Genomic DNA, 27,156 nt, shown 5'->3' with positions numbered 1-27,156 from the left:
ATGACACTTCAAAACAAATCACACTAAAAGGATTGGGGATCCTACTCATTAAAGTGTTAAAAATATAAATTATACTTTTTTTAACGTTTACTTTTAACACAATAATCTCGGGATCAATTTCAGATCTATTTGTCAATTATAAGTTGTATTGTTGTTTATGTTTTATGTTTGTTCTTTCTAGGCCCTTCTTTAAAAAAAAAAAAAAACAGCTCTGTTTTTTATACGGCAAACACAAAATATGCAACATTTTCCCCCCAAAAAATATCTCAAAGTGGAAAATTTAACTTGACGTAATCGGAGCCTTGAATATGTCAATAATTGATGATGACATTGATTTTGATTCGTTATTATTTTTTAAAGAAAGAAATAGCCCGCATGGCAGCTTCGTGTTATCGGAGTCAACATTGCAACATTTTCTTGTTACATTCCACCCCTTTTGCTCTTTTGTGGGCGGCATAGCTCGGTTGGTAGAGTGGCCGTGCCAGCAACTTGAGGGTTGCAGGTTCAATTCCCGCTTCCGCCATCCTAGTCACTGCCGTCGTGTCCTTGGGCAAGACACTTTACCCACCTGCTCCCAGTGCCACCCACACTGCTTTAAATGTAACTTAGATATTGGGTGTCACTATGTAAAGCGCTTTGAGTCACTAGAGAAAAGCGCTATATAAATATAATTCACTTCACTTCACTTTTTTTTTTAATCACTTAAAAAAAAAAAAAGTCAATCGTATTTTTAAAATGTGCCGTTAAAAAATTACCTGCGGGCCGCAAATGGCCCCCGGGCCGCACTTTGGACAGCCCTGATGCAGAAGATGGATCGCCTTGACCACTTTTTCTTTAGACTCCGACATTCCCGAAAGGCAGTCCGCAGACTCGCCGCCGGCTTGACACGACTTGGTTCCGGCGGGCTCTAGACCATGGCACATCATCCAGAAACCAAATAGGAGTCATTTTTATTCGAGCAGCATAGTAATGTTTCTTACCTGCTTGGGCGGCGGCCTCCAAAGGCTCTGAGGTGACCCGCACAGGGGAGAGGGGCTCCTGCTTGACGGATATTAGGGGGGCGCTGAATGACGGAGGCGAGGTGCAGCGAAGAGGAGGAGGAGCGGTGCTTGGAAGAGAGGACATGGAGTCCACCTGGTCGGCCTTCTCCTCTTTCAGTCGCAGTGGAGGTGCTTCGCCTATGTTCCCCATTCCCACAAACACACGTTGGCCCTCGTTTGAAACATAAACAAAGTCCTTAAACGTTACCTTGCATCCCTTTTAATAACTCAATGCGACGTTCTCTCAGGCTGCTCATCTCTGTGGTGATCTGAGGAAGAGCAACCATGCAACAATAATAAGAGCGTGTCAATGAGGTGTTTCTACAGACCCCGTTTCCATATGAGTTGGGAAATTGTGTTCGATGTAAATATAAACAGAATACAATGATTTGCAAATAATTTTCCACCCATGTTCTGTTGAATATTGCTAAAATTCGCTCCATTCTGTCCACTAAAGACGCTGAGATCATTATCCATGCGTTTGTTACGCCTCGTCTCGATTACTGTAACGTATTATTTTCGGGTCTCCCCATGTCTAGCATTAAAAGATTACAGTTGGTACAAAATGCAGCTGCTAGACTTTTGACAAGAACAAGAAAGTTTGATCACATTACGCCTGTACTGTATATACCTTTATATACATATATACATACATATATACCTATACTGTATATACCTTTATATACATATATACATACATATATACCTATACTGTATATACCTTTATATACATATATACATATACTGGCTCACCTGCACTGGCTTCCTGTGCACTTAAGATGTGACTTTAAGGTTTTATTACTTACGTATAAAATACTACACGGTCTAGCTCCATCCTATCTTGCCGATTGTATTGTACCATATGTCCCGGCAAGAAATCTGCCTTCAAAGGACTCCGGCTTATTAGTGATTCCCAAAGCCCAAAAAAAGTCTGCGGGCTATAGAGCTTTTTCATTTCGGGCTCCAGTACTCTGGAATGCCCTCCCGGTAACAGTTCCAGATGCCACCTCAGTAGAAGCATTTAAGTCTCACTTGTATACTCTAGCCTTTAAATAGACTCTCTTTTTAGACCAGTTGATCTGCTGTTTCTTTTATTTTTCTTCTATGTCCCACTCTCCCCTGTGGAGGGGGTCCGGTCCGATCCGGTGGCCATGTACTGCTTGCCTGTGTATCGGCTGGGGACATCTCTGCGCTGCTGATCCGCCTCCGCATGGGATGGTTTCCTGCTGGCTCCGCTGTGAACGGGACTCTCGCTGCTGTGTTGGATCCGCTTTGGACTGGACTCTCGCGACTGTGTTGGATCCATTGTGGATTGAACATTCACAGTATCATGTTAGACCCGCTCGACATCCATTGCTTTCCTCCTTCTCATAGTCATCATTGTCACCGACGTCCCACTGGGTGTGAGTTTTCCTTGCCCTTATGTGGGCCTACCGAGGATGTCGTAGTGGTTTGTGCAGCCCTTTGAGACACTAGTGATTTAGGGCTATATAAGTAAACATTGATTGATTGATTGAATATGCTACAAAGACAACATATTTGATGTTCAAACTCATAAACATTTTTTTTTTTTTTTGCAAATAATCATTACCTTTAGAATTTGATGCCAAAGAAGTTGGGAAAGGTGGCAAAAAATACTGATAAAGTTGAGGAATGCTCATCAAGCACTTATTTGGAACACCCCACAGGTGTGCAGGCTAATTGGGAACAGGTGGGTGCCATGATTGGGTATAAAAACAAGCTTCCCCAAAAAATGCTCAGTCTTTCACAAGAAAGGATGGGGCGAGGTACACCCCTTTGTCCACAACTGTGTGAGCAAATAGTCAAACAGTTTAAGAACAACGTTTCTCAAAGTGCAATTGCATGAAATTTAGGGATTTCAACATCTACGCTCCATAATATCATCAAAAGGTTCAGGGAATCTGGAGAAATCACTCCACGTAAGCGGCATGGCCGGAAACCAACATTGAATGACCGTGACCTTCGATCCCTGTATCAAAAACCGACATCAATCTCTAAAGGATATCACCACATGATCTCAGGAACACTTCAGAAAACCACTGTCACTAAATACAGTTGGTCGTTACATCTGTAAGTGCAAGTTAAAGCTCTACTATGCAAAGCGAAAGCCATTTATCAACAACATCCAGCAGCGCCGCCTGTTTCTCTGGGCCCGAGATCATCTAAGATGGACTGATGCAAAGTGGTAAAGTATTCCGTGGTCTGACGAGTCCACATTTCAAATTGTTTTTGGAAATATTCGACAAAGGGGAAGCGAACCATCCAGACTGTTATCCACGCAAAGTTGAAAAGTATTCACGCTCCATAATATCATCAAAAGGTTCAGAGAATCTGGAGAAATCACTCCACGTAAGCGGCATGGCCGGAAACCAACAGTGAATGACCGTGACCTTCCGTCCCTCAGACGGCACTGTATCAAAAACCGACATCAATCTCTAAAGGATATCACCACATGGGCTCAGGTCTCCGTTGTGGTATTTGACACTTCATAATGGATGGATGCAGGGATTCTTAACCTTTTTGACATCAGGGCCCAACTTTTCCACTACATAGGGGCACAAAGCCCACTCCAGTATTAACGCGGAATTAGCAATTTTTTTTTACGTCCAGCGTCAGACATTCCTATCCATTACATCATATATCTATTGCAGTGGTCCCCAACCTTTTTGTATCCGCAGACCGGTCAACGCTTAATAATTTGTCCCCCGAAAAAGGGACGTTTTTGTGGTTGGTGCACTAAGTGTAAGTGTATATTGTGTTTTTTATGTTGATTTAATAAAAAATTAGAAAAAATAACAAAACATTTTTTTTTTTATTTTTTTTTTTAATAAAGATTAATTTAAAAATTCTTCTGCGGCCTGGTACCAATCGGGCCACGGCCCGGTGGTTGGGGACCACTGATCTATTGTCTGCTCTAAATGTCAAAATAATATTTTTTTTTTATGCCTCAACGATGCCACCCAAAAAATAAAAAAAGAGGAAAACAACAAAAAAACAAACAAAACAAACCAAAGTAATAATAATATTAACAAATTAATTCATACAAAAAATATAATAATAATAATGATAAAACATATAATAATATAAACAGATAGTAAATAAATAAATAGAAAAAAAACTATAAACATATGGACTGGACTCACTATTATGTTAGATCCACTATGGACTGGAATTTCACAATATTATGTCAGACCCACTCGACATCCATTGCATCCGGTCTCCCCTAGAGGGGGTGGGGGGTTACCCACATTTAAGGTCCTCTCCAAGGTTTCTCATTGTCATTCTCATCGACGTCCCACTAGGTTGTGAGTTTTTCCTTGCCCTTATGTGGGCGCTGAACAGCGGATGTCGTTGTGGCTTGTGCAGCCCTTTGAGACACTTGTGATTTAGGGCTATATAAATAACCAATGAATGAAAAAATAATGCGCCACACATTTTCAAATGGGAGACAGGTCTGGACTACAGGCAGGCCAGTCTAGTACCCGCACCCTTTTACTATAAAGTGACGGAGATAGATATCTACATATATCCATATTTAGGAGTTATTTCTTTATATTCATAGTCATATTTGAAAACAGCTAGTGTTTTTCCATTTGTCCTTTTTTTAGTTGTCCGCTAGTAAACTGTGTGTGTTAACCTTGAAACTTTAGGAATGTAAGGAGTAGCTATACTCCCTTCTTATCTCCGGCCAAGCAGAACAATATATATGTGTATTCGTTCCGGTGGGTGGGGGCGAGAGAGAGATATTGAAGAAGACAGCGCTTCCGTAAGGTTTTCAGATCAACTAGGCGACGCGGATTGAATGTGTTGTTTTTTAGGTTGGTCTCTCCAAAGCTTTGGAATTAATTGCAAAATACCTATCCTGTTCTGGGTGTTCATTTAAAATCAGCTTATGTGTCATCAAAAGAACTTGGGATTGACCAGCAACTTAAAAGTCCCTCGGAGGAACATCTGGTCCAAACGCAACAGAAGCCACACTGTTGTAACACGTGGCTTGGCATGGTCGTGCCGAAATAAGCAGGGGCGTCCATGATAACGTCCCTTGGATGGCAACATATGTTGCTCCAAAACCTGTATGTACCTTTCAGCATTAAAGGTGCCTTCACAGATGTGTAAGTTACCCATTCCTTGGGCACTAACACACCCCCTTACCATCACACATGCTGCCTTTTCAACTTTGCACCTAGAACAGTCTGGATGGTTCCTATCCTCTTGGTTCCGGAGGACACAACGTCCACAGTTTCCACAACAATTTGAAATGTGGACTCGTCAAAACACTTTTCCACTTTTGTATCAGTCCATCTTAGATGAGCTTGGGCCCGGCGAAGCGTTTCTGGGTGTTGTTGATAAATGGCGTTTGGCTTTGATTCGTAGAGTTTTAATTCGCACTTACAGATGTAGCGACCAACTGTAGTTACTGACAGTGGTTTTCTGAAGTGTTCCTGAGCCCATGTGGTGATATCCTTTAGAGATTGATGTTGGTTTTTTATACAGTGCCGTCTGAGGGATCGTAGGTTCGTAATATCATGGCTTACGTGCAGTGATTTCTCCAGTTTCTCTGAACCTTTTGATGATATTACAGATCGTAGATGGTTAAATCCCTAAATTCCTTGCAATAGCTGGTTGGGAAATGTTGTTCTTAAACAATTTGCTCAGGCATTTGTTGACAAACATTCCTTGTTTGTGAATGACTGGGCATTTCATGGAAGCTGCTTTGTGGCACCCACCGTTTCCCAATTAGGCTGTTCACCCGTGGGATGTTCCGAATAAGCGTTTGATGAGCATTCTTCAACTTCCTCAGTCTTTTTTGCCACTTGTGCCAGCTTTTTGGAAACATGTTGCTTGTCTTTGCCGTCTATTCAATTGAATATAAGTTGAAAAGGATTTGCAAATCATTGTATTTTGTTTTTATTTACCATTTACACAACGTGCCAACTTCACCGCTGTTGGGTTTTGTGCTGTGACTCACCTGCTGCTTGACCACCATGAAACTCTGCACCTGCATGAAGGCGGCCTCCAGCGCCGCCCTGGCCTGGATGAGGTTGCTGTCCACCGTCTGCAGCGAGCGACTCAGCTCCTCCTCGCGCAGGGACACGGAGAGCAGCTGGTCGATCTGTAAACGATCCGCTAAAAGCCCCCCCAGAACACACACGGAACATCGTTAAAGAGTAGACTACTCAGACGCAGGGGTGTACAAACTTTTTCCACTGAGCGCCGTTTCATAAAACCCTTAAATCGCTAATTCTACTTCATTATTTGTTTTACTTTTTACAAGCTTTTTGTCGAAACCCTATTTTTGGAGGCAAAATACACAATATTTTTTCCAAAAAGATTTTCAAAGTGAAATATTTATTGTGAAGTAATTGGATCCCTAAATAGGTCAGTAATCCAACCATACATTTTCTACCGCTTTTTCCATTTGGGGTCGCCGGTGCATATCTCAGCTACAATCGGGCGGAAGGCGGTTTACACCCGAGACAAGTCGCCACCTCATCGCTGGGTCAATAATTCATAGCAAAAATGTATTATTTATTTATTGTATTTTTTTTTAGCAAAGACAGTTATTAAAATCCACTAAAATCCTTAGGGATCCAAAAGTGCGCCACTCATAAAAAGGTCCAGCTTTTTTTTATTTTTCATTCAACACTTAAATCTCTAGATCAGCTTCAGATAATATATTGTAATTGGTTTAGTATTTTTATAATAACAATCAATAGGATAATTAGTATATAATTAGTATGGAATTTTTCTTCTTCTAATTTTCATATTTTTGTGTTTTTTGTATTTATGTCCTTTTTGTCCTGAAATCAATCAATATTTTATGGCAACATTGCTTTTTATTCATTATTATTTTTGGATAAATTATTTAAAAAATGGTGTTATTAGAGTCAACAATGCAACTTTTTCTTGTTGCATTTCACCTATTTTGCTCTTTTAGTCCACTTTTTGATGTTTAAAAAAATATATGTATATTTTTGTATTTTTAGAATGATGTGCCACGGGCCGGTAAAATATGACACATTTTGGACACCCCTGCCTGAATAGGTCAATAATTCATAACAAAATTTATTTTAATTATTTATTTTTTTAGCAAAGACAGTTTTAAGTTAAAATCCACTAAAATCCTTAGGGATCCAAAAGTGCGCCACTCATAAAAAGGTCATGCTTTTTTAATTTTTTTTAATTTTTCATTCAACACTTAAGTCTCTAGATCAGCTTCAGATAATATATTGTAAATGGTTTAGTATATTTATAATAACAATCAATAGGATAATTAGTATAATTAGTATATAACTAGTATGGAATTTTTTTTCTTCTAATTGTCATATTTTTAAGTTTGTTGTATTTATGTCCTTTTTGTCCTGAAATCAATCAATAATTTATGGCAACATTGATTTTTATTCATTATTATTTTTGGAGAAATGATTAAAAAAATGGTGTTATTAGAGTCAACAATGCAACTTTTTCTTGTTGCATTTCACCTATTTTGCTCTTTTATTCCACTTCTTAATGTTTAAAAAAAATATATATATATATATATATATATATTTTTGTATTTTTAGAATGATGTGCCTCGGGCCGGTAAAACATTAGCTGGGAGCCGCAAATGGCCCCCCGGGCCACACTTTGGACACCCCTGCCTAAATACGTCAATAATTCATAGCAAAATTTATTTTAATTATTTTTTTTTTAGCAAAGACAGTTATTAAAATCCACTAAAATCTTTAGGGATCCAAAAGTGCGCCACTCATAAAAAGGTTATGCTTTTTTTATTTTTCATTCAACACTTGAATCTCTAGATCAGCTTCAGATAATATATTGTAATTGGTTTAGTATTTTTATAATAACAATCAATAGGATAATTAGTATAATTAGTATATAAATAGTATGGAATTTTTTTTCTTCTAATTTTCATATTTTTGTGTTTGTTGTATTTATGTCCTTTTTGTCCTGAAATCAATCAATTATTTAAAACAACATTGATTTTTATTTATTATTATTTTGGGAGAAATTAGTTAAAAATGGTGTTTAATTAGAGTCAACAATGCAACTTTTTCTCATTGCATTTCACCTATTTTGCTCTTTTATTCCACTTTTTAATGTTTAAAATATTTTTATATATATATATTTTAGTATTTTTAGAATGATGTGCCGCGGGCCGGTAAAACATTAGTTGGGGGCCGCAAATGGCCCCCGGGCCACATTTTGGACACCCCTGCCTAAAAGGGTCAATAATTCATAACATAATTTATTTGAATGTATTTTTTTTTCAAGCAAAGACAGTTATTAAAATCCACTAAAATCCTTAGGGATCCAAAAGTGCGCCACTCATAAAAAGGTTATGCTTTTTTTATTTTTCATTCAACACTTGAATCTCTAGATCAGCTTCAGATAATATATTGTAAATGGTTTAGTATTTTTATAATAACAATAAATAGGATAATTAGTATAATTAGTATATAATTAGTATGGAATTTTTTTTCTTCTAATTGTCATATTTTTAAGTTTGTTGTATTTATGTCCTTTTTGTCCTGAAATCAATCAATAATTTATGGAAACATTGATTTTTATTCATTATTATTTTTGGAGAAATTATTTTAAAAAAGGTGTTATTAGAGTCAACAATGCAACTTTTTCTCGTTGCATTTCACCTATTTTGCTCTTTTATTCCACTTTTTAATGTTTAAAAAAATATATGTATATTTTAGTATTTTTAGAATGATGTGCCATGAGCCGGTAAAACATTAGTTGGGGGCCGCAAATGGCCCCTGGGCCACACTTTGGACACCCCTGCCTAAATAGGTCAATAATTCATAGCAAAAGGTATTCGAATCTATTTATTTTTTTAGCAAAGACAGTTGTTAAAAACCACTAAAATCCTTAGGGGTCCAAAAGTGCGCCATTCATAAAAAGGTCATGCTTTTTTAAATTTTTTTTTATTTTTCATTCAACACTTAAATCTCTAGATCAGCTTCAGATAATATATTGTAAATGGTTTAGTATATTTATAATAACAATCAATAGGATAATTAGTATATAATTAGTATGGAATTTTTTTTCTTCTAATTGTCATATTTTTATGTTTGTTGTATTTATGTCCTTTTTGTCCTGAAATCAATCAATAATTTATGGCAACATTGATTTTTATTCATTATTATTTTTGGAGAAATTATTTAAAAAAATGGTGTTATTAGAGTCAACAATGCAACTTTTTCTTGTTGCATTTCACCTATTTTGCTCTTTTATTCCACTTTTTAATGTTTAAAATATATATATTTTAGTATTTTTAGAATGACGTGCTTTGGACACCCCTCACTTAGAGCACAGGTGGCCCAGATCTGGCCCGCCACATGGACTGGAAATATGCATCAAAAAAGTGCATTGTTTTCTTACTAAATGTATGTGGTTTTTCCCATTTAAACATATATTTTTTTAAATATTATCCAATATTATACTTTCCAAAAAAATGTGTTTGTTGAAATAAAAATAAATACTGAAATACCTGCTTGACGGATGATTTCGAAGAAAGTCATCAATCACATTTTAAAAATGACAATATATATATTTTTAAATTTAAGGTGTTTTTATCGCATATTACCGTAAATTGAAAAAAACGGCACCACCTGTTTTTAATGGTAAAATTCTGTCGACTGACCAGCGATGAGGTGGCGACTTGTCCGGGGTGTACCCCCCGCCTTCCGCCCGATTGTAGCTGAGATAGGCACCAGTGCCCCCAAAGGAGAATAAGCGGTAGGAAATGGATGACCTGCCATATTTTTTTTCTCTCCTCAGACAAAACTTTTCGTTTCTTTGGTTGCTTTGGAGCTTTGACCACAATAGAAGTAATTACAAGTAGGCGTTGTTCTTCTTCTTCTTTTTGCTTTCTGGCGACACGCAGGCGTTCGCATCAATTTCCGTCTTTTTTTTAACAAATTGGGAAAGGGGGGAGTGACGTATGGCGTAAAGCAGAGGTGTCAAAGTCGGTGTCACTGAGGGCCACGTCGCAGTTATGTTTGCTTCTAACAGTGAATACTAGTATTACAAAATTTTTTATGCATTTTATTAGTACATTTTGTTAAGTTGCAATCATTTCACCTCAAAATGTAGTGTATATTACTGTAAATGGAAAAACAGTACTGCTGTTTTCATTTGCCAGAATTTAACTGTAAAATTTACGCTAGTCTTTTTCTACTTTGAATAAATAAACCTGCAATTTTACAGCAACATTTTGGCACCTAAGCTGCCAGTTTGTTAGTTGTTGTTTTTTTATCGCATTTCAATAACTGTAGTTTTTCCGTGTATTAGTGTAAATACCAAAACGGCACCACGGTTGTTGTTTTTTTCAGTTTTTTTCTGATGGATTGAAACTTTTATTAGTAGATTGCGCAGTACAGTAAATATTCCGTACAATTGACCACTAAATGGTAACACCCCAATAAGTTTTTCAACGCGTTTAAGTTGGGGTCCACGTTCATCAATTCATGGTAAGAGAAAAAATTTGACAAAAATTATGTAAAAACCACAGTAAATTTCACAATTTTCCCATGAAATCTATTGCTACTTTTACAGGTAACTGGCTTCGAAATAATTAATATTAGTATTTATTTCTATTTAAAAATGTTTTGAATGTTTGAATCCTGTCCCTGTTTAATTCCTTGCTTCTTGTCTCTTTAATAGATGTAATCGGGGTTTTGAACCTGACAAAATCAGTTAGCTACCGTACATATTTTGACGCTTCTTCCACTCCCGTCCTTGCACGCTACACCGCTACAACAAAGACGACGGGGAGAAGACACGGTGGAAGGTGAGCCACGTAAATTATCCCGAAGCGACTGTCAGAAAGCGACTTGAAGATGATCTGTAAAACATCATCTACCGTATTTCCTTGAATTGCCGCTGGGTATATAGTATGCGCTTGCCTAGAATTACTGCCGGGTCAAACTCGTTTCGCAAAATAATTAGTGCGTGCTTAGCATTACCGCCGGCTCAAACTCGTTTCGCAAAATATTATTTTTATTAGCGCATGTCTAGGATTTCCGCCGGGTCAAACTTGTTTCACTAAATAATTAGCATATGCCTAGAATTTCCACAGGGTCAAACTCGTCACGTCACGAGTGACACTTCACCTGTCATCATTTTCAAAATGGAGGAGGCTGATTTCCATAATTTGAAATCGCATAACGGGAAGAAGATTAAGAGCTATTCAGTAAGATTTAAGGTCCAAGCTATTGAATATGCTAAAAAGAACAGTAAGCAGCTATGTTTTATTAATATACCGTAGCTGCGTGTGTCAAATATTGAATCATTAAATGACTCCCGCCTCCTGGTGGTAGAGGGCGCTAGTGATCCTTATCGCGACTACTCGGCTGCAGAAGAAGTGACAACAAGCAGCGAGAGTGAGTAGCGTGTGTTTATATTTTCCTCTCGCTTGCACTTTTAACATGGAGGATTACATATCTAAAATAAAAGTTTTCTAGTCAAGGTAAGAACATTATAACATTTTTTTTTTTATTAAATGTGCTTTTCATGATGGTATCCTTTATCCGCTTTGGACAGGACTCTCGCGACTGTGTTGGATCCATTGTGGATTGCACTTTCACAGTATCATGTTAGACCCGCTCGACATCCATTGCTTTCCTCCTCTCTAAGGTTCTCATAGTCATCATTGTCACCGACGTCCCACTGGGTGTGAGTTTTCCTTTCCTTGCCCTTATGTGGGCCTACCGAGGATGTCGTGATGGTCTGTGCAGCCCTTTGAGACACTAGTGATTTAGGGCTATATAAGTAAACATTGATTGATTGATTGATCCTTACATCACATTAAAATTTATAAGCGCAGGCTTCAATTTACCGCATGCCTTTCTTTGGTAAGCGCCGGAGTGAGAAGAGGTTTTAAATTAATTAGCGCCCCGGCTGCAATTCAAGGAAATAGCCCTATAATCCGTATGAAAATAAACCTGAATAGACGCACTCATCGGCAGTGCGCCCTATGGTCCGAAAAACATGGTATTTCAGCAGTTGAAATATATTGAGAGACACTTACCACTTTTCGATTTGATCTTTCTTCTTTTGATCTCTTGTTCCACACACGAAGACTCTTGGCTCAGAATATCCTGAAGAGAAGAAAAGATTTGCATGACGCACATGTATTTTCTGTGGACACATTCCTTTCTTGACTCACCCCGGGCGTTCTTCGCCTCTTCACCGTCCCCTGAGTGTCCATCTGCTCCGTTCCGGAGCTGTTGTCTCCGAGCACGGCGTCGCAGTTCTGGAGAGCCTTAGCCTTCTCTGACATCAGCTTATCTGCCTGCTTCTGGGCTTCCTCCAGAGTGAAGTTGAACGTCTGCTCTGGAGGACGTCCGTTCTCCCCGGGGAGGGTGGACTTGGGGGGAACAGAGGACCCCTGCTGCTCGGAGCGTCGGACTGGGGTCTGGTTGTACTCTTGGGGTGCGAAAAGGGTGTGCTCGGACGTGGGGGCTATGCTGCTTTCCGATAAGGAGCGTTTTCGGGAGACTGCGGGAGGCGAGGTCCCCATCAGTGAGTCCCAGGAGAAATTCTCCAGGATTGCAAGGTCAAGCTCCTCCTGGCTCTGGTCCCCGGCGTCATTTGGAACCATTTCTATGCCGAACCTGGAGGAAAGCGGAAGTAGAAATCAGACTCGGTTGAAGAGAAAGGCTTTAATGTACAAACCCCGTTTCCATATGAGTTGAGAAATTGTGTTAGATGTAAATATAAACAGAATACAATGATTTGCAAATCCTTTTCAACCCATATTCAGTTGAATATGCTACAAAAACAACATATTTGATGTTCAAACTGATAAATATTTTTTTTTGTGCAAATAATCATTAACTTTATAATTTGATGCCAGCAACACGTGACAAAGAAGTTGGGAAAGCTGGCAATAAATACTGATAAAGTTGAGGAATGCTCATCAAACACTCATTTGGAGTTGTGGCTATGTTGGTGAAAAAGGTGTTAAGTCTGCTTGCTACCTCTATTTTGTCTGTAATGAGGGCTTCACCCTCCTTGATGTTGATGTTGGTGAGTCTGGTTTTAAGTTTCTGGCTGCATCCAGGAAGCTGGTTGTTATCACCAGGAAGGATGAGATCACCTACCTAGGTTCCATTCTAGAGGCTAATCTTTCCTCTGATAAAATGGCAACCAAGGTGATCAAAAAGGTCAACCAAAGAACGAGATTCCTCTACAGAATCTCCTCTCTGGTCAACAAAAGCACCTTGAGGATTCTAGCGGGAACTCTCATTCAACCCTTCTTCGATTACCCCAGCACCTCCAAAACCCACAAATCTATCAATCAATCAATCAATCAATGTTTATTTATATAGCCCCAAATCACAAATGTCTCAAAGGACTGCACAAATCATTACGACTACAACATCCTCGGAAAAACCCACAAAAGGGCAAGGAAAACTCACACCCAGTGGGCAGGGAGAATTCACATTCAGTGGGACGCCAGCGACAATGCTGACTATGAGAAACCTTGGAGAGGACCTCAGATGTGGGCAACCCCCCCCCTCTAGGGGACCGAAAGCAATGGATGTCGAGCGGGTCTAACATGATACTGTGAAAGTTCAATCCATAGTGGCTCCAAGACAGCAGTGAGAGTCCCGTCCACAGGAAACCATCTCAAGCGGATCAGCAGCGTAGAGATGTCCCCAACCGATACAGGCGAGCGGTCCATCCTGGGTCCCGACGAGCGGTCCATCCTGGGTCTCGACTCTGGACAGTCAGTACTTCATCCATGGTCATCGGACCGGACCCCCTCCACAAGGGAGGGGGGACATAGGAGAAAGAAAAGAAGCGGCAGATCAACTGGTCTAAAAAGGAGGTCTATTTAAAGGCTAGAGTATACAGATGAGTTTTAAGATGAGACTTAAATCTAGACTCCAAACATCCCAGAACAAGCTAGTCCGGTTACTTTTAGACCTCCACCCCAGATCCCACCTCAATCCAACCCACTTCTCCAAAGTGGGCTGGCTCAGGCTTTAGTTTATTTAGTTTATTAAGGATCCCCATTAGTCTACACCGCAGTGGAGACTATTCTTCCTGGGGTCCAGGCAAAAAACATCACACAACCACAGAACAAACGATTAAAATGCAGTACAACATGATCCAATAATAAATTGTCATAATACAAAAATAGCAACAATAAAGAACCAAAAAATACTAATAGATGTTGTTACATAATAATTTTCATACCAAAGATAAAAATAGCAATATAAAAATAGATATACTGTATACATTTTTGCAAAAATAAAACAAAGAACCAATGGCCTAAAATATACACATTAGTGTACCAGAGACAAACAATAAGTGACGAAAAAGTATCATCCATCCATTTTCTGCTGCTTATCCCATAATCAATAAAATACTCAATAGTCAATAAAAACAGTCATGACATTAGGTACAATCTAAAATAATCTCTTTACGCAATACTTCTCCTTTTAGTTTATTCTTAAAGCCCACTATGCTGGTGATTGATAGCAGATATTGTGGAAGTCTGTTCCAGTAAGTGATTGCCCGATACATTACAGTCTTTTTCAAAACATCACTTTTGGGTTTAAGACAGGTGAGGGTGGAGGACAGAGTAAAACAACTTGCACTGAGCCTGGTCTATAAAATCCGCTACGCCTCCTTGATACCGAAGTACATGTCAAACTACTTCCTCAACGTAAATGACCGCCATAACCACAACACCAGGGGGAGCTCCACAAACCACGTTAAACCCAGATTCCGATCTAACAAAGGTCTTAACTCATTCTCTTTCTATGCCACATCAATGTGGAATGCACTCCCAACAGGTATAAAAGTAAGTGCATCTCTATCCTCCTTCAAAACTGCTCTGAAACAACACCTCCAGGCAACTTCAACACTTTACTAATACCCTCCTCCATTCACATCCCATCTCCCCGGATTATAAACAACTCAAATGTACGTCTAATGTATATACTTGTTCTTATGCTATGTGAACTCACTATGTTCTCTGCTGGCTGTACATATCCTACTAAATAAGACCTACACTGTTTCAATGTCCACATTTCTCTGTTGATGCAATTGTTGATGACTGAAGTTCTGATATCAACCAAAGGTCCTCATCCCAACCCCCGGATTGTAAATAATGTAAATAATTCAATGTACATACTATGATGATTAACTTGTGTGATGACTGTATTATGTTGATAGTATATATTTGTACCATGAATTGATTAACGTGGACCCCGACTTAAACAAGTTGAAAAACTTATTCGGGTGTTACCATTTAGTGGTCAATTGTACGGAATATGTACTGTACTGTGCAATCTACTAATAAAAGTATCAATCAATCAATCAATCAATGGAACATCCCACAGGTGTGCAGGCTAATTGGGAACAGGTGGGTGCCATGATTGGGTATAAAAACAGCTTCCCAAAAAATGCTCAGTCTTTCACAAGAAAGGATGGGGCGAGGTACACCCCTTTGTCCACAACTGCGTGAGCAAATAGTCAAACAGTTTAAGAACAACCTTTCTCAAAGTGCAATTGCAAGAAATTTAGGGATTTCAACATCTACGCTCCATAATATCATCAAAAGGTTCTGGAGAAATCACTCCACGTAAGCAGCATGGCCGGAAACCAACATTGAATGACCGTGACCGTTGATCCCTGTATCAAAAACCGACATCAATCTCTAAAGGATATCACCACATGGGCTCAGGAACACTTCAGAAAACCACTGTCACTAAATACAGTTGGTCGCTACATCTGTAAGTGCAAGTTAACGCACTATTATGCAAAGCGAAAGCCATTTATCAACAACATCCAGAAACGCCACCAGCTTCTATGGGCCCGAGATCATCTAAGATGGACTGATGCAAAGTGGAAAAGTGTGGTGTGGTCTGACGAGTCCACATTTTCGAATTGTTTTCGGGGCGGTTTAGCTCGGTTGGTAGAGCACCCGTGCCAGCAACTTGAGGGTTGCAGGTTCGATTCCCGCTCCCGCCATCCTAGTCACTGCCGTTGTGTCCTTGGGCAAGACACGTTATCCACCTGCTCCCAGTGCCACCCACACTGGTTTGAATGTAACTTAGATATTGGGTTTCACTATGTAAAGCGCTTTGAGTCACTAGAGAATAAGCGCTATATAAATATAATTCACTTCACTTCACTTTTTGGAAATATTCGACATCGTGTCATCCGGACCAAAGGGGAAGCGGACCATTCAGACTGTTATCCACGCAAAGTGTAAAAGCCAGCATGTGTGATGGTATGGGGGTGCATTAGTGCCCAAGGCATGGGTAACTTACACATCTGTGAAGGCACCATTAATGCTGAAAGGTACATACAGGTTTTGGAACAACATATGCTGCCATCTAAGCGCCGTCTTTTATTTCAGCAAGACAATGCCAAGCCACTTTCAGCACGTGTTACAACAGCGTGGCTTCGCCTGCAGTCCAGACCTGTCTCTCATCGAAAATGTGTGGCGCATTGTGAAGCGTAAAATATGACAGGGGAGACCGCGGACTGTTGAAGGACTGAAGCTCTACATAAAACAAGAATGGGAAAGAATTCTACTTTCAAAGCTTCAACAATTAGTTTCCTCAGTTCCCAAACGTTTATTGAGTGTTGTTAAAAGAAAAGGTGATGTAACACAGTGGTGAACATGCCCTTTCCCAACTACTTTGGCACGTGTTGCAGCTATTAAATTCTAAGTTAATAATTATTTGCAAAAAAAAATAAAGTTTATGAGTTTGAACATCAAATATGTTGTCTTTGTAGCATATTCAACTGATTATGGGTTGAAAAGGATTTGAAAATCATTGTATTCCGTTTATATTTACATCTAACACAATTTCCCAACTCATATGGAAACAGGGTTTGTATTATTATCTCACCTGGGCATTCCTTTTCCTTTGTCCTGCTTCTTCCGCACTTCCTGGTACACCTGCTCCCAGTTGACCTTCCGCCGAGCCCCAGAGGAGCTGATGAGCTGGCGGACGGTTGGTTTGAGTCCGGAGTCCTTTTCCGTGTCACTTCTCCGCGACTCGCTCAGGTTGCGCACCCGCCTGGCGATGTTGAGGTTGGGCTCCAGGACGCGCTTGGCCAGGTCTCGTTTGAAAACGGGGGGCAGGTCAGGCTTGGAGGCGCCGGACGCTTTGAGGCAGACTTTGTCACACCTGAAGGCGTCGCTCTCTGAACCGTGACCCTCTTGTGCGACCTCATCCTGAGGCGCTGACACGAGAGCCTCCTTGTCCGGGCGCTTTCCCGTGTCGTCGGCGCTTGAGGCTGCGGACGCCGACCTCTCTGCGGTGGAGGTGCTGACTTGCAGCGACTGGAGGGAGCGGGTGCTCTCAGACGGTGACGGCACGAGCTCTTCCCGGATCTTGGTCACGTTCTGCCGGCAGCTGTTCTCGTCATCGTGCGTGATCCGACCCTGCACGGAGTCGTTGGCGGGTTCACCCTCCGTCTGCCGGGCCCCTGCCAGCCGGAAGCCATCCAGAGATGATCTCCGTTCGGACGCACAGGCAGACTTGGCTTTCCTGACTAATTCTGGAGGCTTCTGGCCCTGAGGTCCAAGAGAAGGGGTCTTGACTCCCTTCTGCTTGGTGGTGGTGGCTTTTGACTGTGGCTGTGCTGAGCCCCCACAGTTAGGACGACTGGAAAGACCAGCTGTGGGAACTCGGCCACCATCCTTCTGGGCACCATTGCTCCTTTCTTCACTTTTAGGGTTACTTTTGAGCTTTGCTTTGAGCTGTTGTGTTTCTGGGGCGGTTCTTCCCTGGCTTTGGGGCCCTTTGGCGTGGGTCAATGAGGCATCCTTGTGAGCTTGCGAGTCCACTTCTTTTGTGGCATTGTGAGATTTTGTTTTGTCCAGTTTTGGGTTGCTATGGAGGCTCGTTTGACTCTGCGGGTCGCAGTCAGCGGCCGGCGCCCTCTCCCTCTGGGGTGCCACGCCTTCTTCGACCTTCCTTTCGAAGTTGCTGACCGATTTGGTGAAAAACTGGGGCGGCGGCGGAAACAGAGGAGGTCGGTTGAAGTGGTTACTTTGTGCACACGGGCCGATATTATTCCTGCCGTACATGCCGTAGTTGCTGCCCCGGTTGCTGAGCCAGGGCAGCCGACTTTGCTCAGGGAACGGACTCGGCCCCCACTGCTTGGAGCCGCCCCAGTCGTCCTGGGAGTGGAAGCGTCCGGGCCGCAAGTCTCCCGGTGCCCATCTCTGGAAGTTGGGCGGAGCTTGAGCGTGCCAGGTGGCGCTCCTTCCTTGCCGGTCGTCGTAACTGTTGTTCCAGAACGGGGCGTCGCCCACCCGGAAGCCGGGCTGTTGTTTCCTGTTCCAGGAGTTGTGCTGAGCGGGCCACGCCGAGCCTTGTGGACCTCTATTTAGCTGATAACGCTCCTTGGCTTCGGCGAGTCGCTGCTGGAACTCCTTTTTCCTCGCTTCCTCCTGCTCTTTGGCCAGCTGAGCAGCGGCGGCCGCCTCCTTTTCTTTGCTGCAGACGACAAAGCCGCAAATCAACAAACTAGCAACTGTACTAACAACAAACGGTGCTAAATCCTGCTTCTGTTTTTGGCCGCAGTCGTGAAATGTGATCCCGGCCCTGATCGAGCAGCTAAAAGAAGCCCGTGAGGGCTGACGATTAGAATGAGGCTATAGATGGTGCCTGCGCTCACTCGGGACTTTACAGTTGGTGAGGGGTCAGTTCATTAGATCTCTAAATAGTTTTTGCAACATGACCTACACAGAAAAGACATTCATCAGTATTAGACGAATGTGTTTGTTGTTCTTGTTTGGTGTGGGTTCACAGTGTGGCGCATATTACTAAGAGTGTTCTTCTACTCGAGATTCAAATAACTGGATGTCAGAAAAATGACAACTGTTTTGTTATGGGAGTGAGCATAGTAATGTACAACACGGTTCACTTTACTCGGCCTCATTGTTAAACCCTTTTTTTTTTTTACCGTTTATGAATGCGTATTGAATTCTGCGTCCTGATTCGCTGATAGACTGTAGACCAGGGGTCACCAACCTTTTTGAAACCAAGAGTTACTTCTTGGGTACCGATTAATGCAAAGAGCTACCAGTTTGATACACACTTCAATAAATTGCCAGAAATAGCCAATTTGCTCAATTTACCTTTAAGAAACAAATCTATATATATTAAAAAAAATGGGTATTTCTGTCTGTCATTCAGTCATAAATTTTTTTTCCTTTTACGGAAGGTTTTTTGTAGAAGTAATGATGAAAAAAACACTTAATTGAACGATTTAAAAGAGGAGACAACACGAAAAAAATTAAAATTTAATTTTGAAACAGTTTATCTTCAATTTACACTCTTTAAAATTCAACCGAAAAAAAGGAGAAAAACTAGCTAAATGGAATCTTTTGGAAAAAATTTAAAAAATAATTTATGAAATAAGATTTAAATATGATTCTACAGATTTTCTAGATTTGCCCAAATCATTTTTTTGAATTTTAATCATAATAAGTTTGAAGAAATATTTCACAAATGTTCTTCGTCGAAAAAACCGAAGCTAAAATGAAGAATTAAATTAAAATGTATTCATTATTCTTTACAATAAAAAAATAAATTTACTTGAACATTGATTTAAATTGTCAGGAAAGAAGAGGAAGGAATTTAAAAGGTAAAAAGGTAAATGTGTTTAAGAATCCTAAAATCATTTTTAAGGTTGTATTTTTTCTCTAAAATTGTCTTTCTGAAAGTTATAAGAAGCAAAGTAAAAAATAAATGAATTTATTTAAACAAGTGAAGACCAAGTCTTTAAAATATTTTCTTGGATTTTCAGATTCTATTTGAGTATTGTTTGTCTTAGAGTTAAAAATGTCAAGCAGAGCTAAACCAGCTTGCTAGTAAATAAATAACATTTAAAAAATAGAGGCAGCTCACTGGTAAGTGCTGCTATTTGAGCTATTTTTAGGACAGGCCAGCGGGCGACTCATCTGGTCCTTACGGGCGACCTGGTGTTGGTGACCCCTGCTGTAGACCATTGTCCTGTACAGTACAGAATGTATACTGTGGTGGGGGATATAATCCTGAACGGGTTTTTATTTTTAAAACTGTGCAAAAATCCATAATTGAAGGGAATCAGTTTGCATGAACACAAAAGCGTTTTGGAGCCAGAAAACACAAACGTCGGAAAACGAGTCTCGAGCTTCAGCAATTTCCAGCTAAACGCTGGAGACGGCCCTATTTACGATCATCATATATATGCACAAGCGTGGGTTGCCCTGAGAGCAATATTTTGGTACCGGTACCAAAATGTAGTTACTTTTCCACACTTTAGAAAATAAAGGGGACCCAAAAAATGTCAATATTGGCTTTATTTTAGTAGAAAATATTGCGATACATTAGCCCAGGGGTTGGCAACCCGCGGCTCTGGAGCCGCATCTTTGATCACTCTGATGTGGCTCAGCTGCCTACTGGCATACTTGGTCAACAGCCACACAGGTTACACTGACGGTTGTCACATAAACAACTTTAACACTCTTACTAATATGCGCCACACTGTGAACCCACACCAAACCAGAACAACAAACGCATTTCGGGAAAACATCCGCACTGTAACACAATATAAACACAACAGAACAAATACCCAGAATCCCATGCATCCCTAACTATTCCGGGTTACATTATACACCCCCCTCTACCACCAAACCCCGCACCACCTCAACCGACACACGGAGGGGTCGCCCGTGGATTCGCATGGGATTTTGGGTATTTGTTCTGTTGGGTTTATGTTGTGTTACAGTGCGGATGTTTTCCCAAAATTTGTTTGTCATTCTTGTTTGGTGTGGGTCCACAGTGTGGCGCATATTAGTAAGAGTGTTAAATTTGTTTATACGGGCACCCTCAGACTCCTAATTAGTCTGCTGATGTATGCAGTAACATATTGTGTCATTTATACACCTATTATTTTGTCAACATTACGAAGGGCTCTCTGTAAATATGTATTATTAACCTTGTACAGTACAGAATGTATACTGTGGTGGGGGATATCATCCTGAACAAGTATTCAATAGAAATGAGACAGGCTTATTTTGGAAACAAATGCCCTCTCGCATCTTTAGAATGCAGGACGAAGCCAGGATTTAAGGCCCAAAAAGATTGTGTTTATGATATATAGGTTTATAGGTCAAAAAATCCCGGAGCCCAAAAAAAAAACGGTTTTGATCTTTGATTTCATTCTTTAATACAGTAGTGTATTAAACGTGGCGACTTGTCCAGGATGTACCCCGCCTTCCGCCTGATTGTAGCTGAGATAGGCGCCAGCGCTCCCCGCGACCCCAAAAGGGAATAAGCGGTAGAAATGGATGGATGGATGTATTAAATGTTTTTAAATCCACAAAGGTTTGAACTTTGAGAGTGTTTAAACCAGAGAAATGTAAGAAAAGGTTAATGCCTGTTTGAGAAAAGTTGATAAAGTGTGTGGTTAGGGGTTTTACAGACTTAAAACATATATGAGAAATAAAAAAACATACTGTAGAGTACTGTAAATGAAAAGTTTATGTCTACTACACTACTGTATTTCAATGTTGTCATTATGGTGGTAATTAATAAATACTTAGGTCTACTACACTACTGTATTTTAATGATGTCATTATAGTGGTAATTAATAAATACTTAGGTCTCCTACACTACTGTATTTTTATGTTGTCATTATGGTGGTACTTAATGAATACTTAGGTCTACTATACTACTGTATTTTAATTATGTCATTATGGTGGTACTTAATGAATACTTAGGTCTACTACAGTACTGTATTTTAATGTTGTCATTATGGTGGTAATTAATAAATACCTAGGCCTACTACGCTCCTGTATTTTAATGTTGTCATTATGTTGGTACTTAATGAATATTTAGGTCTACTATACTGTATTTTAATGCCGTCATTATGGTGGTACTTAATGAATACTTAGGTCTACAACACTACTGTATTTAAATGCTGTCATTATGGTGGTACTTAATGAATACTTAGGTCTACTACACTACTGTATTTCAATGTTGTCATTATGGTGGTACTTAATAAATACTTAGGTCTACTACACTACTGTATTTTAATGTTGTCATTATGGTGGTACTTAATGAATACTTAGGTCTACTACACTACTGTATTTTATTGTTGTCATTATGGTGGTACTTAATGACTACTTAGGTCTACTACACTACTGTATTTTAATGTTGTCATTATGGTGGTACTTAATGAGTACTTAGGTCTACTACACTACTGTATTTTAATGTTGTCATTATGATGGTACTTAATGAATACTTAGGTCTACTACACTACTGTATTTTAATGTTGTCATTATGGTGGTACTTAATGAGTACTTAGGTCTACTACACTACTGTATTTTAATGTTGTCATTATGATGGTACTTAATGAATACTTAGGTCTACTACACTACTGTATTTTAATGTTGTCATTGTGGTGGTACTTAATGAATATTTAGGTCTACTATACTGTATTTTAATGCTGTCATTATGGTGGTACTTAATGAATACTTAGGTCTACTATACTGTATTTTAATGTTGTCATTATGGTGGTACTTAATGAATACTTAGGTCTACTACACTACTGTATTTTAATATCACTGTGGTGGTACTTAATGAATACTTAGGTCTACCACACTACTGTATTTTAATATTGGTGATTATGGTGGTACTTAATGAATACTTAGGTCTACTACACTACTGCAGTTTAATGTTGTCATTATGGTGGTACTTAATGACTACTTAGGTCTACTACACTACTGTATTTTAATGTTGTCATTATGGTGGTACTTAATGACTACTTAGGTCTACCACACTACTGTATTTTAATATCATTATGGTGGTACTGAATGAATACTTAGGTCTACTACACTACTGTATTTTAATGTTGTCATTATGGTGGTACTTAATGAATACTTAGGTCTACAACACTACTGTATGTTAATGTTGGTCATGAGGGTGGGACTTAATCAATACATGATTATTTATCAATCAACTATACAACCTCCTGCAAGGCCAACACAGGAAGTGTAGTCGTAAATAAAACATTGTCTGCAGACACAACAGCATAAACACCTGGAATATGCCCAGGGGGATACATTGTGCTCGTCTACAGCCGTGAACTTCTACCTTCGTCTGCACTGTTGCATTGAGAGCCGCGTAAAAGACGGCACGGTCGGCGTGAAAGTCAAAAGTCTTACCGTATTTGCTCCTTCCTCTTGAGGATGGCGTCCACCAGGGCCTGGTCGAAGTAGTCCTCCTCGCCGGCGGGCGTCTTCTCCAGAGCCTCCAGGCGTTGCTTGTGCGCCGGGCTGGAAATGTGGCCGGCGTAGTCGGTCAGGCTGACCACCGACACCTTGCACACCCGGCACTCGTGGCCACAGTCCCTGGGGAGGAGGGGCGACAGGGGGCGCTCAATGCTTCCTTCGGGCATGGTCCTCGGTCTCGGTCGTGGAACACGGGGATAGGAGGGCTACTCGACGGTCGCCAAATTTTCTATTGTTCGCAGATCAGGAGGTAACTAACTTAAATTTACCGGTGTCAATAACAAAAATCTCATCTTCCTGATCTATAAAGTCGGCGATCCCTAGCAGGCCATAGGAGGCAGGTGGAGCCGCTCGGCCCGGGCGGCGCTAATGGAGCTGGCGGCGCTTAGTGTGCCGCCATGGTGGCATCCGCTGCACTCTCAGACCTCGCCGGGGTCATGCGTCCCGTTTTTGACTTGACACTGACCCCCCCCTCTTTCCCTACCCAGCGCTGACCAATCACAGCAGGGAGTAACTGGAGACCGCAGCTGCTCGCGACCTTTGCCTCCAGCCCTCCCCCAAATATGTCACCTTGGGTCTAGACCCCTCTCACTTTGGATTTTTTTAAACTCCCTATTAGGGTTGATATTATTGAATCATATTCCGTACTATACCACTTCTAAAAAAGTACCGCTACAACCCCTCATCCACCTTTTTTAAACGGGCATGACATTGCTGGTTTTACCAGCATAGGAGCATGTTCGGCAGCGCGCGCACACAGAGTACTTACAAGCGGACACGGTGTGGAGACAGAAAAGGGAGAACGGACGCATTTTGGTCTAAAAAAAAGGTCGCGACTCGTCCAGGGTGTACACCCGCCTTCCGCCCAAATGGATGGAACACCGGTGCTAGTAAAGTACCGCGATACTAATGAATCATATTCCGTACTATACCACCTCTAAAAAGGTACCGGTTCCACCCACCACCCTTTTTAATGGGCATGACATTGCTGGTTTTACCAGCATAGGAGCATGTTCGGCAGCGCGCGCACAAAGAGTACTTACAAGCAGACACAGTGTGTAGACAGAAAAGGGAGAACTAACGCATTTTGGTCTAAAAAAAAAAAGGTGGCGACTTGTCCAGGGTGTACACCCGCCTTCCGCCCGAATGGATGGAACACCGGTGCTAGTAAAGTACCGCGATACTAATGAATCATATTCCGTACTATACCACCTCTAAAAAAGTACCGGTTCCACCCCCCCACCCTTTTTAATGGGCATGACATTGCTGGTTTTACGAACAGAGGAGCATGTTCGGCAGCGCGCGCACACAAAGTACTTAGAAGCAGACACAGTGTGGAGACAGAAAAGGGAGAACGGACGCATTTTGGTCTAAAAAAAAAAAAAAGGTGGCGACTTGTCCAGGGTGTAGCCTCACCTTACGCTCAAATGCAGCTGAGATAGGCACCATCGACCCCAAAGGGAATAAGTGGTAGAAAATGGATGGATGGTACACCGGTACTGTTAAAGTACCGCGATACTAATGAATCATATTCCGTACTATACCACCTCTAAAAAAGTACCGCTTCCACCCCCTCACCCGCCTTTTTAAACGGGCATGACATTGCTGGTTTTACCAGCATAGGAGCATGTTCGGCAGCGCGCGCACACAGAGTACTTAAAAGCAGACACAGTGTGGAGACAGAAAAGGGAGAACGGACGCATTTTGGTCTAAAAAAAAGGTCGCGACTCGTCCAGGGTGTACCACTGCCTTCCGCCCGAATGGATGGAACACCGGTACTAGTAAAGTACCGCGATACTAATGAATCATATTCCGTACTATACCACCTCTAAAAAAGTACCGGTTCCACCGCCCCCACCCTTTTTTAATGGGCATGACATTGCTGGTTTTACCAGCATAGGAGCATGTTCGGCAGCGCGCGCACACAGAGTACTTAAAAGCAGACAGTGTGTAAACAGGAAAGGGAGAACGGACGCATTTTGGTCTAAAAAAAAAAAAGGGAAAAAAAAGGTGGCGACTTGTCCAAGGTGTACACCCGCCTTCCGCACGAATGGATGGAACACCGGTACTAGTAAAGTACCGTGATACTAATGAATCATATTCCGTCCTATACCACCTCTAAAAAAGTACAGGTTCCACCCCCCCACCCTTTTTAATGGGCATGACATTGCTGGTTTTACGAACAGAGGAGCATGTTCGGCAGCGCGCGCACACAAAGTACTTAGAAGCAGACACAGTGTGGAGACAGAAAAGGGAGAACGGACGCATTTTGGTCTAAAAAAAAAAAAAAAGGTGGCGACTTGTCCAGGGTGTAGCCTCACCTTACGCTCAAATGCAGCTGAGATAGGCACCATCGACCCCAAAGGGAATAAGTGGTAGAAAATGGATGGATGGTACACCGGTACTGTTAAAGTACCGTGATACTAATGAATCATATTCCGTACTATACCACCTCTAAAAAAGTACCGCTTCCACCCCCTCACCCACCTTTTTTAAACGGGCATGACATTGCTGGTTTTACCAGCAGAGGAGCATGTTCGGCAGCGCGCGCGCACAGAGTACTTCCAAGCAGACACAGTGTGGAGACAGAAAAGGAAGAACGGACGCATTTTGGTCTAAAAAAAAAAAAAGGTGGCGACTTGTCCAGGGTGTACCCCCGCCTTCCGCGCGAATGCGGTTGAGATAGGCTCCAGCACCCTCCGCGACCCCCGAAAAGGGACAAACGGTATAAAAATGGATGGATGGATGGACAATGCCGATTTTACGAGCATAGGAGCATGTTCGGCAGCTCACGCACACAGAGTACTTACAAGCACAGACGGTGTGTAGACAGAAAAGGGAGATCGGATGCATTTTGGTCTAAAAAAAAAAAAAAAAAAAAAAAAGGTGGCGACTTGTCCAGGGTGTACCTCCGCCTTCCGCCCGAATGCAGCTGAGATAGGCTCCAGCGCCCCCCAAAAAGGGACAAGCGGTAGAAAATTGACGGATGGACGTAAACACTGAAACACCTCCAGAAAGAGGTGCTTTAACAGCTGACATCAATCAGTCGGCAGTGTTTTAGCTACTTCTAAATCACTAATCCTCGTCTCCATGGCGACAGATAAAGTAAGTTTCATACAAGTAGCATTATCACTGGAGGACGAGGATTGGATAACCATGCTTCACTACACACCACAGCTCACCCACATCACAATGTAAACAAACGCCATATGTGTGGATCTACACCTGACATCCACTGTAATGATACCAAGTACAGGCGCTTATATCCAGTCGATACTACTGCGATTACATCAATATTTTTTAACAAAACCATTTTTCAATTCATATCATTTTTATAAAAATACGTCCCTGGACACATGAGGACTTTGAATATGACCAATGTATGATCCCGTAACGACTTGGTATCGGATCGATACCCAAATGTGTGGTATCGTCCAAAAATAATATACTGTATCAAAGAAGAGAAGAATAAGTGATTATTATTAGGAAAATAACACAGACAAAACTGCTTTTAACTTCCGTTAGGAATGTTGTACAGACATGAAACAGAAACCTCTATGTAGGTCTGACTTAGACCTAGATTTCATACACTGACCTTCTTAAGCCAAAATCAACAGGAAGTGGGCTAAAACCCCTTCAAAACAAAAGTTTCCTAAAAAAATTCATTTTTGCCTCTTTGAGCTGTAATTTGACCCCCTTAAAATGCTTCAAAACTCACCAAACTGGACACACACAACAGGACTGGCGAAAATTGCCATCTAATAAAAAAATAATAATTTAAAATAAAAAAAACCCCTCAAAATTGCGCTCTAGCGCCCC

General features: G+C 41.0%; 1 protein-coding gene across 1 annotated transcript in view; it reads right to left on the bottom strand.

The window, feature by feature from the left end:
* Positions 1-27,156, bottom strand: part of znf106a (zinc finger protein 106a) — a 63,656-nt gene that overhangs the window by 21,615 nt on the left and 14,885 nt on the right. Inside the window, exons 4-11 of the mRNA XM_061885955.1 lie at positions 23,272-23,457; positions 16,955-18,553; positions 12,244-12,691; positions 12,106-12,175; positions 6,031-6,188; positions 1,249-1,309; positions 981-1,178; positions 756-907 (exon numbers count right to left, since the gene is read on the bottom strand). Coding sequence (XP_061741939.1) covers positions 756-907; positions 981-1,178; positions 1,249-1,309; positions 6,031-6,188; positions 12,106-12,175; positions 12,244-12,691; positions 16,955-18,553; positions 23,272-23,457 — 2,872 coding nt within the window. The remainder of the gene's footprint in view (positions 1-755; positions 908-980; positions 1,179-1,248; positions 1,310-6,030; positions 6,189-12,105; positions 12,176-12,243; positions 12,692-16,954; positions 18,554-23,271; positions 23,458-27,156) is intronic.

This window comes from Nerophis ophidion, linkage group LG24 (assembly GCF_033978795.1).
Source record: "Nerophis ophidion isolate RoL-2023_Sa linkage group LG24, RoL_Noph_v1.0, whole genome shotgun sequence".
NCBI lineage: Eukaryota > Metazoa > Chordata > Actinopteri > Syngnathiformes > Syngnathidae > Nerophis > Nerophis ophidion.
Note: the sequence above shows the minus strand (reverse complement) of the source record. Positions and strands in the feature narration are given on the sequence as shown.